The sequence below is a fragment of the Somniosus microcephalus genome, chromosome 3, assembly GCF_052327205.1.
Source record: "Somniosus microcephalus isolate GS21.2 chromosome 3, FLI_Smic_1.0, whole genome shotgun sequence".
In the NCBI taxonomy this organism is placed as follows: Eukaryota; Metazoa; Chordata; class Chondrichthyes; order Squaliformes; family Somniosidae; genus Somniosus; species Somniosus microcephalus.
Window position 1 is genome coordinate 372681560 of NC_140989.1, and position 12007 is coordinate 372693566.

At 43.6% G+C, this 12007-nt stretch overlaps 1 protein-coding gene across 4 annotated transcripts in view; it reads left to right on the forward strand.

The window, feature by feature from the left end:
- LOC147122438 (guanine nucleotide exchange factor VAV3-like) overlaps positions 1 to 12007 on the forward strand; it is a 307623-nt gene that overhangs the window by 139265 nt on the left and 156351 nt on the right. For all 4 annotated transcript variants that reach the window (XR_015077746.1, XM_085983597.1, XM_085983596.1 and 1 more), the window contains exon 7: positions 4645 to 4713. Coding sequence is in view for 3 of the 4 variants with exons in the window: in XM_085983597.1 (XP_085839723.1) it covers positions 4645 to 4713 (69 nt within the window). In the remaining variant the exon portion in view is untranslated. The remainder of the gene's footprint in view (positions 1 to 4644; positions 4714 to 12007) is intronic.

Genomic DNA, 12007 nt, shown 5'->3' on the forward strand with positions numbered 1-12007 from the left:
GGAGGGATTTAGGGAATGATGGGATAATGTGGAGGGATTTAGGGAATGATGGGACAATGTGGAGGATTTAGGGAATGATGGGATAATGTGGAGGAATTTATGGAATGATGGGATAATGTGGAGGGATTTAGGGAATGATGGGATAATGTGGAGGGATTTAGGGAATGATGGGACAATGTGGTAGGGATTTAGGGAATGATGGGATAATGTGGAGGAATTTATGGAATGATGGGATAATGTGGAGGGATTTAGGGAATGATGGGATAATGTGGAGGGATTTAGGGAATGATGGGATTAATGTGGAGGAATTTATGGAATGATGGGATATTGTGGAGGGATTTAGGGAATGATGGGATAATGTTGAGGGATTTAGGGAATGATGGGACAATGTGGAGGGATTTAGGGAATGATGGGACAATGTGGAGGGATTTAGGGAATGATGGGATAATGTGGAGGAATTTATGGAATGATGGGATAATGTGGAGGGATTTAGGGAATGATGGGATTAATGTGGAGGAATTTATGGAATGATGGGATAATGTGGAGGGATTTAGGGAATGATGGGATAATGTGGAGGGATTTAGGGAATGATGGGATAATGTGGAGGGATTTAGGGAATGATGGGATAATGTGGAGGAATTTATGGAATGATGGGATAATGTGGAGGGATTTAGGGAATGATGGGATAATGTGGAGGGATTAGGGAATGATGGGACAATGTGAGGGATTTAGGGAATGATGGGATAATGTGGAGGAATTTATGGAATGATGGGATAATGTGGAGGGATTTAGGGAATGATGGGATAATGTGGAGGATTTATGGAATGATGGGATAATGTGGAGGGATTTAGGGAATGATGGGATAATGTGGAGGGATTTAGGGAATGATGGGATAATGTGGAGGATTTAGGGAATGATGGGATAATGTGGAGGAATTTATGGAATGATGGGATAATGTGGAGGGATTTAGGGAATGATGGGATAATGTGGAGGGATTAGGGAATGATGGGACAATGTGGAGGGATTTATGGAATGATGGGATAATGTGGAGGGATTTAGGGAATGATGGGATAATGTGGAGGGATTTAGGGAATGATGGGATAATGTGGAGGAATTTATGGAATGATGGGATAATGTGGAGGGATTTAGGGAATGATGGGATAATGTGGAGGGATTTAGGGAATGATGGGACAATGTGGAGGGATTTAGGGAATGATGGGATAATGTGGAGGAATTTATGGAATGATGGGATAATGTGGAGGGATTTAGGGAATGATGGGATAATGTGGAGGGATTTAGGGAATGATGGGACAATGTGGAGGGATTTAGGGAATGATGGGATAATGTGGAGGGAATTTATGGAATGATGGGATAATGTGGAGGGATTTAGGGAATGATGGGATAATGTGGAGGGATTTAGGGAATGATGGGATAATGTGGAGGAATTTATGGAATGATGGGATAATGTGGAGGGATTTAGGGAATGATGGGATAATGTGGAGGGATTTAGGGAATGATGGGACAATGTGGAGGAATTTAGGGAATGATGGGATAATGTGGAGGAATTTATGGAATGATGGGATAATGTGGAGGGATTTAGGGAAATGATGGGATAATGTGGAGGGAATTTATGGAATGATGGGATAATGTGGAGGGATTTAGGGAATGATGGGATAATGTGGAGGGATTTAGGGAATGATGGGACAATGTGGAGGGATTTAGGGAATGATGGGATAATGTGGAGGAATTTATGGAATGATGGGATAATGTGGAGGGATTTAGGGAATGATGGGATAATGTGGAGGAATTTATGGAATGATGGGATAATGTGGAGGGATTTAGGGAATGATGGGATAATGTGGAGGGATTTAGGGAATGATGGATAATGTGGAGGAATTTATGGAATGATGGGATAATGTGGAGGGATTTAGGGAATGATGGGATAATGTGGAGGGATTTAGGGAATGATGGGACAATGTGGAGGGATTTAGGGAATGATGGGATAATGTGGAGGAATTTATGGAATGATGGGATAATGTGGAGGGATTTAGGGAATGATGGGATAATGTGGAGGGATTTAGGGAATGATGGGACAAATGTGGAGGGATTTAGGGAATGATGGGATAATGTGGAGGAATTTATGGAATGATGGGATAATGTGGAGGGATTTAGGGAATGATGGGATAATGTGGAGGGATTTAGGGAATGATGGGATAATGTGGAGGAATTTATGGAATGATGGGATAATGTGGAGGGATTTAGGGACATGATGGGATAATGTGGAGGGATTTAGGGAATGATGGGACAATGTGGAGGGATTTAGGGAATGATGGGATAATGTGGAGGAATTTATGGAATGATGGGATAATGTGGAGGGATTTAGGGAATGATGGGATAATGTGGAGGATTTAGGGAATGATGGGATAATGTTGAGGGATTTAGGGAATGATGGGATAATGTGGAGGAATTTAGGGAATGATGGGACAATGTGGAGGAATTTAGGGAATGATGGGATAATGTGGAGGAATTTATGGAATGATGGGATAATGTGGAGGGATTTAGGGAATGATGGGATAATGTGGAGGGATTTAGGGAATGATGGGACAATGTGGAGGAATTTAGGGAATGATGGGATAATGTGGAGGAATTTATGGAATGATGGGATAATGTGGAGGGATTTAGGGAATGATGGGATAATGTGGAGGGATTTAGGGAATGATGGGATAATGTGGAGGAATTTATGGAATGATGGGATAATGTGGAGGGATTTAGGGAATGATGGGATAATGTGGAGGGATTTAGGGAATGATGGGACAATGTGGAGGGATTTAGGGAATGATGGGATAATGTGGAGGAATTTATGGAATGATGGGATAATGTGGAGGGATTTAGGGAATGATGGGATAATGTGGAGGGATTTAGGGAATGATGGGACAATGTGGAGGGATTTAGGGAATGATGGGATAATGTGGAGGAATTTATGGAATGATGGGATAATGTGGAGGGATTTAGGGAATGATGGGATAATGTGGAGGGATTTAGGGAATGATGGGATAATGTGGAGGAATTTATGGAATGATGGGATAATGTGGAGGGATTTAGGGAATGATGGGATAATGTGGAGGGATTTAGGGAATGATGGGACAATGTGGAGGGATTTAGGGAATGATGGGATAATGTGGAGGAATTTATGGAATGATGGGATAATGTGGAGGGATTTAGGGAATGATGGGATAATGTGGAGGGATTTAGGGAATGATGGGATAATGTTGAGGGATTTAGGAATGATGGGATAATGTGGAGGAATTTAGGGAATGATGGGACAATGTGGAGGAATTTAGGGAATGATGGGATAATGTGGAGGAATTTATGGAATGATGGGATAATGTGGAGGGATTTAGGGAATGATGGGATAATGTGGAGGGATTTAGGGAATGATGGGATAATGTGGAGGAATTTATGGAATGATGGGATAATGTGGAGGGATTTAGGGAATGATGGGATAATGTGGAGGGATTTAGGGAATGATGGGATAATGTTGAGGGATTTAGGGAATGATGGGACAATGTGGAGGAATTTAGGGAATGATGGATAATGTGGAGGAATTTATGGAATGATGGGATAATGTGGAGGGATTTAGGGAATGATGGATAATGTGGAGGGATTTAGGGAATGATGGGATAATGTGGAGGAATTTATGGAATGATGGGATAATGTGGAGGGATTTAGGGAATGATGGGATAATGTGGAGGGATTTAGGGAATGATGGGACAATGTGGAGGGATTTAGGGAATGATGGGATAATGTGGAGGAATTTATGGAATGATGGGATAATGTGGAGGGATTTAGGGAATGATGGGATAATGTGGAGGATTTAGGGAATGATGGGACAATGTGGAGGGATTTAGGGAATGATGGGATAATGTGGAGGAATTTATGGAATGATGGGATAATGTGGAGGGATTTAGGGAATGATGGGATAATGTGGAGGGATTTAGGGAATGATGGGATAATGTGGAGGAATTTATGGAATGATGGGATAATGTGGAGGGATTTAGGGAATGATGGGATAATGTGGAGGGATTTAGGGAATGATGGGACAATGTGGAGGGATTTAGGGAATGATGGGATAATGTGGAGGAATTTATGGAATGATGGGATAATGTGGAGGGATTTAGGGAATGATGGGATAATGTGGAGGGATTTAGGGAATGATGGGACAATGTGGAGGGATTTAGGGAATGATGGGATAATGTGGAGGAATTTATGGAATGATGGGATAATGTGGAGGGATTTAGGGAATGATGGGACAATGTGGAGGGATTTAGGGAATGATGGGATAATGTGGAGGAATTTATGGAATAATGGGTTAATGTGGAGGGATTTAGGGAGTGATGGGACAATGTGGAGGGATTTGGGACAATGTGGAGGGATTTAGGGAATGATGGGATAATGTGGAGGGGTTTAGGGAATGATGGGATAATGTGGAGGGGTTTAGGGAATGATGGGATAATGTGGAGGGGTTTAGGGAATGATGGGATAATGTGGAGGGATTTAGGGAATGATGGGACAATGTGGAGGGATTTAGGGAGTGATGGGACAATGTGTGACTCTAAAATACTAATTCCTGGATTTTTTTTGCAGCATTTTATATTTCCACTGAAACGGGTTTTAACTCTAGGAGACATGGAGACCATTTTTATCAATATCGAGGTGAGTGACTGTGGGGAGAGAGAGCGAGGGAGTGTGAAAGAGACTGAGAGTGTGAGAGAGTGAAAGCGACGAGAGCGAGAGAGAGAGAGCAAATTATTATGAGTGTATATTTATACACTCAGGGATATATCTGTTTATACACTGTATGGATAGATCTGCGTTTTTGTGTTCAACCATAAATGTTTTTTCAGTGCTTTGGCAACATAAGATGTACCTTGTCATGCCAATAAAGCAATTTGAATTGAATTGAATTGAGTGAGAGTGTGAGAGAGAGAGTGTGAGAGAGAGAGGGAGAGAGTGTGAGAGAGAGAGGGAGAGAGTGTGAGAGAGAGAGGGAGAGTGTGTGTGAGAGAGAGAGAGGGAGAGTGTGTGAGAGAGAGAGAGGGAGAGTGTGTGAGAGAGAGAGAGGGAGAGTGTGGAGAGAGAGAGGGAGAGTGTGAGAGAGAGAGAGAGGGAGAGTGTGAGAGAGAGAGAGAGAGGGAGAGTTTGTGAGAGGGAGAGTGTGAGAGAGAGAGAGAGGGAGAGTTTGTGAGAGAGAGAGAGGGAGAGTGTGTGAGAGAGAGGGAGAGTGTGAGAGAGGGAGAGTGTGAGAGAGAGAGAGAGAGGGAGAGTGTGTGAGAGAGAGAGAGGGAGAGTGTGAGAGAGAGAAAGGGAGAGTGTGTGAGAGATCAAAGCTTGGATCAAAGCAATCACCATACACTATCCCAGGGTTAAGCAGGAAAAAACCGCTAATGGGTCCAAACTGAAAATAAGGAAATCAGGGGACCCTGATAGTAAAACCACGACGGTCAACATGTACAGAAACGGTACAATAATGGTGCAAGGCAACCTCAAAGACTTTGAAACTGCCTTCCAGAAACTGAGAGAAATAATTGAGAAGGGAAGGACCAGCCCCAGGGTAACTACCAGGGAAAAAGCCACACACACTCCCCCCACCACTTACAGCTCACCAGGAGTAAATCAACCTGGCCAGGAGGTGAGCGAGCCACACAGTTCTGACCAGGCACACACCCTGGGGCCCCACAACCCCATGGTACAATTGACCAGCCCCAGCATAAATACCAGGGAGAAAGCCACACACTCTCCCCCTACCACCTCCAGCTCACCAAGAGAAAAGCAGCCTAGCCAGGAAGTGAGTGAGCCCTCCAGCTCCGACCAGGCACACACCCTGAGGTCCCACAGCCCGGTACAACTGAAGGAGAAATTTAACCAGCTGGAGACAGAGCTGGTTAAACTTACAGAGGAGGTCCTAAAACTGAAAACCGACCAAGAAAACAACATTTCAGCAATAAAACAGGAACAAAAACAAGAGAGGGAGAGACACAGGAGGGAGCTGAATTTACTTGGGAAGCAGGTGAAAGAGATGCAGAAAGACAAAGAGAGCCACAGGGGAGAGATAGCGGCATTAGCCCAGCAGCCAGAGGCTAGAGATAAGACAGTACAGAGCCCAACTGAGCAGCTGCACTCTCACACTGAACAACAGCAGCAGACCCACAATACAGGGGGAGCCACACAGACCGACCAGCACACTGAAGCCCAGTCTGCCCCCACCACTTTGGAACCACAGCCGAGCCGCTCACAAGAGGAACGCACACACCAGACACGACCACCCCAGTCCAACACACAACCTGTGAGTCCAGATGAAAGCCACCAGCCAGTAAACACCAACAAGGCTGACATCGTAATACTCATAGACTCAAATGGGAAATTCCTCTGGAAGAGAAAGCTCTTCCCTAGACGTAAAGTAAAAAAGATCTGGTGCCCAACAACAGACAGAGCCCTAAAATGGCTGACCAAAACCCAATTAGGCTCCCCCCAACATATAATAATACACACCGGCACAAACGACCTAAGGGCCCAGCAGAAAAAGGTAGCAACATCGCTCGGATCAGTGATTGAGAAGGCAAGCGACACCTTCCCAAACACTAGAATCACTGTTTCCACACTATTGCCGAGAAGAGACTTCAACAACAAAACAATCCATGAGATAAATGCAAGCATAGCAAGAGACTGTGAATTAAAACATAACGTGCACCTGGCCCAACACCCCACCCTCGATGTGGAATGTCTTCATGACCACGTCCATATAAACAGGAAGCGAATGTCGGTCTTTGCAAAGGCCCTGAAGGACGTCGCTTTTAATCGGGTCCACACCCAGACTCCAAGAGTACCCCCCCCCCGACCACCAAAGACCAGCGGGATACAGACCAGGACTACTACAGAGACCACCACCACACCAACCGGGACCAGAGAGGATCCCCACGCACAACAACAATGTCGGACCTGCACCACTCCTGTCCTACAGGGGAACAGGACCACCCCCAGCCAGGCAGAGGGAGAGGTGCTCAGGGCGTACACAATACCACAGGCAGAGACAATCCATTAAGAGACATAATGCAGACTCTCAGCAGCATCTACTCCCGCCTTATGGATCAGAAAAAATAAGAACTAGTTGTTAGAAAGAGTTGTAACCAATTATCCTCAGCATTTATAGACAATTGAAATGTTCTTTTTTCCCCATTTAGACACGACAAACACATATCACTATTTATCATATTTTAACCCATCACAGTAAAAGATCAATTTTAGCATGAAATCCTTATATATCTCAACCTGGAATATCCAAGGTCTACGCTCTTCTGTGCTTGGCATGAAGAGTGGGACCCCAGAGTTCCTAGATGAAATTAAAGATCTGGATATTATCTTTTTACAGGAAACCTGGTATAGAGGAGAAGGGCACACTGGCTGTCCCATTGGGTACACAGAGCTGGTGGTCCCCTCCAATAAATTGCCAGGAGTAACCCAGGGCAGAGAATCTGGAGGCATACTGATTTGGCTTAAAGCAGAGCTTAGGAATTACATTAAATTTATAAAAAAGGGCGAAAACTACTTATGGCTCAAAATTAAGAGGGGCATCATCTCTAGCATGAAAGATGTTTTCATTTGCACACTCTATATCCCCCCTATAGAATCCCCGTACTTCAAAGAGGACACCTTCTCCAACATTGAGAGGGAGATTATCCAATTCCAGGCCCAGGGAAATGTGTTGATATGTGGGGACCTCAACTCAAGAACTGGCGAAGAACCAGACTTCACCAATAATCAGGGGAATAATTACATATTTGGGAATAACCACTTCGATATCCCTTCCCATCCATACAGGCATAACTGCGACAAACAGACAAATACTAACAGAAAACAGCTCCTGCAGCTCTGTCGAAGCCTGGGTCTGTACATTGTCAATGGTAGGTTCATGGGAGACTCCCTAAGAAGATCCACCTATTGCTCACCTCTTGGCTTAAGCACCGTAGACTATATGATTACGGATCCGGACCCATCCTCTTTCAGAGCATTCACAGTCAAACCACAAACAACACTGTCAGATCACAGTCAAATTACTGCATATCTTAAAAGGACAGAAACAACCAACATAGAAACACAACCCAGTAAGCTGTACAACATTAAAAAATCCTACAGATGGGCCGAAAACAGCACGGAAAAATACCAGAAAGCAATTCGCAATCAATCAACTCAAGCTCTCTTGGACACCTTTCTGGAAAATACATACACACACAATAAAGAAGGCGTAAACCGGGCAGTGAATAACCTAAATAATATTTTTGATAATTTGGCATCAATGTCAAACTTGAAAGTTCGCAAGAATAAACCCAAAACAAAAAACTATGAAAAATGGTTTGACTCAGATTGCCAGAACATGAGGAAAAAAACTCAGAAAAATATCAAACCAAAAACACAGACAGCCAGAAAACGAGGAATTACGCCTTACTTATTGTCAAGCACTAACACAATACATAAACACACTCAGAACCAAGAAAGAGCAGTATATTAAGAATACACTCAGCTCCATTGAGGAATCCATTGATTCCAATTGTTTCTGTGACAACTGGAATGCATTACACAAAAAGCAACACGACGAATTGCCCATTCAAAACGGAGACATATGGGAAAACCATTTTGAAAAATTATACCAGAAAAACACACTAAGCCCAGAGCAATACCAAATATGCAAAAAACTGGAAAAGCTCGAATTGGCCATAAAAGATAACCAAAACCCGCTAGACCCCATAATAACTGAAAAAGAGCTATTTGAAAAACTCAAGGACCTGTGACCAGGAAAAGCTTGCGGTGCAGACGGCATCCTAAGCGAGATGATTAAACACACGGACGATAAAATGAAATTGGCTATCCTAAAACTCTTCAACTTGGTTCTGAGTGTCGGTTACTTCCCTGATATCTGGAACAAAGGACTCATAACGCCGATATACAAAAGTGGATACAAAGTTGACCCAAATAACTATCGAGGCATCTGTGTAAACAGTAACCTGGGGAAGGTATTCTGTAGTATCATAAACAAAAGACTTATAAACTTCCTTGAAGAGCACAATGTCTTGAGTAAAAGCCAAATTGGATTCCTACCAAACTATAGAACATCAGATCATATCTTCACCCTACAGACCCTAATTGACAAACATGTTCATCAAAAGAAAAGCAAAATTTTTGCCTGCTTTATAGATTTCCAGAAGGCTTTCGATTCCATCTGGCATGATGGTCTATTCTTGAAACTTATTGAAAGTGGTGTAGGGGGAAAAACATATGATGTAATTAAATCAATGTATACAAACAATAAATGTGCAGTTAAAATTGGAGACAAACAAACAAAATACTTCCCACAGGGGCATGGTGTGACGCAGGGCTCACCCATCTCACCGACACTCTTTAATATTTACATAAATGAATTGGCAAAACTACTTGAACAATCTACAGCACCCGGCCTCACCCTACATGAATCCAAGGTTAAATTCCTCCTCTATGCAGATGACCTGGTTCTGCTGTCACCAACTAAGGAGGGTCTACAGCAGAACCTGGATCTGCTAGAGTCGTTCTGTCAGACCTAGGCCCTGACAATAAACCCCCAAAAACCAAAGTCCTTGTGTTCCAGCAAAGATCCAAACATCAGGGACCCAGAATAAATTTCACACTAGGAACAACTAAAATTGAACAAACCACTAACTACACATACTTGGGCTTAAAAATCAGTTCTACGGGAAATTTTCATCTGGCTGTGAATGAACTGAAAGAGAAAGCAAGAAGGGCTTTCTATGCCATTAAAAAATCAATCCAAATAGAAATCCCAATTAGCATTTGGCTCAAAATTTTTAAATCAGTAATTGAACCAATTGCACTCTATGGCAGTGAGGTGTGGGGACCGCTAACACAACAAGAATTTGCAAAATGGGACAAACACCCAATTGAGATCCTACATGCAGAATTCTGTAAAAGTATCCTCCGGACTCAAAGGAAAACCATAAACAATGCATGCAGGGCAGAACTAGGCCAATATCCATTAATAATTACTATCCAAAAAAGAGCCACCAAATTTTGGAAACACCTAAAAATGAGCAACACCCACTGCTATCATTACGAAGCCCTGAAATGCCAAGAGAGGATCATAAAGAAGAATACCCTCAGTCAACTAGTCCTGGGACTCAGTGAAGTAACTGCAAACACTACTAACAATAACCAGCCCCAGGACAGTGACATCGTAACACAGAGAATTCGACCCAACACAATTGTCACTAAGCAAAAGGAAAAATATCTGTCATATTGGGCAGAAACAACAAAAACCCAAAACAAACTCAATTGCTACTTGGCCCTAAACAGACAATACAACATGGCTGAAAACCTGACCATGGTAAAGGATAGCAAACTGAGAAAAACCTTGACAATGTACAGACTTAGTGAACATAGCCTGGCCATCGAAAAAGGCAGACACAGGCAGACCCGGCTGCCAAGAGAGGACAGGATATGCTCTCACTGCAGTCAGGGAGTGGTGGAGACAGAGATGCACTTCCTCACAGCTTGTGGAAAATATCAGGGCATAAGGGAGAATTTCTACCCAAAATTCACAAAAATATGCCCTAAATTCAGAAATTTGAATGACGACCAAAAAGTCCCATACCTACTAGGGGAACAGAGAAATTGTGTAACCTTAGCGGCACACTATGTTACAGCTTGCCATAAACAGAGGGACAACCATTAAATCTAAGAAAAGAGTATATACAAATTATACGAATGTATATTTATACACTCAGGGATATATCTGTTTATACACTGTATGGATAGATCTGTGTTTATGTGTTCAACCATAAATGTTTTTCGATGCTTTGGCAACATAAGATGTACCTTGTCATGCCAAAAAAGTGATTTGAATTGAAATTGAATTGAATTAAATTGAGAGAGGGAGAGGGAGAGTGTGTGAGAGAGAGAGGGAGTGTGGGAGAGAGAGAGGGGGGAGAGTGTGTGAGAGAGAGACAGGGAGAGTGTGTGAGAGAGAGGGAGAGTGTGAGGGAGAGGGAGAGTGTGTGAGAGAGAGGGAGAGGGAGAGTGTGTGAGAGAGAGAGAGAGGGAGAGTGTGTGAGAGAGAGAGAGAGGGAGAGTGTGTGAGAGAGAGGGAGAGTGTGAGAGAGGGAGAGGGAGAGTGAGAGAGGGAGAGTGAGAGAGAGAGAGGGAGAGTGTGAGAGAGAGAGAAAAGGAGAGTGTGTGAGAGAGGGAGAGGGAGAGTGTGAGAGGGAGAGGGAGAGTGTGAGAGAGAGAGAGGGAGAGTGTGTGAGAGAGGGAGAGTGTGAGAGAGAGCGAGAGTGAGGGAGAGTGTGTGAGAGAGGGAGGGAGAGTGTGTGTGTGTGTACATGTATGTCTATGTGTGTATGTGAATATATGTGTGTGCGTGTAAATATTGGCTAGAACACCGGGGGAACTCCGCTGCTGTTCTTCAAATAGTGATGTGAACATAAGAACATAAGAACATAAGAAATAGGAGCAGGAGTAGGCCAATCGGCCCCTCGAGCCTGCTCCACCATTCAATAAGATCATGGCTGATCTGATCCTAACCTCAAATCTTCTATCACTCTGCATCCACCCGAACCCATGTGATCTCCCGGGAGAGGCGAAAAACCAGATAAAGACCCAATGGCCAATTTGGGAGAAAAAAATCTGGGAAATTCCTCTCCGACCCATCTAGGCGATCGAAATTCTTCCAGGAGATCACTCTGTCCCTATATTTTCTACAGTACTTACCTTCTGTAAAGGCGATCTCCACCCCAGCCAGGAACAGGAATAAAACCATCTCCTGAAATCTAACACAGAATTAGAACACAGTAGGAGCAGAACCAGGCTACACGGCCCCTGGGCCCGCTCCACTACCCACAGGGCCATGACCATTCCGAACCTAGACTCATGTCCAATTTCCTGCCCGCTCCCCGTAACCCTTAATTCC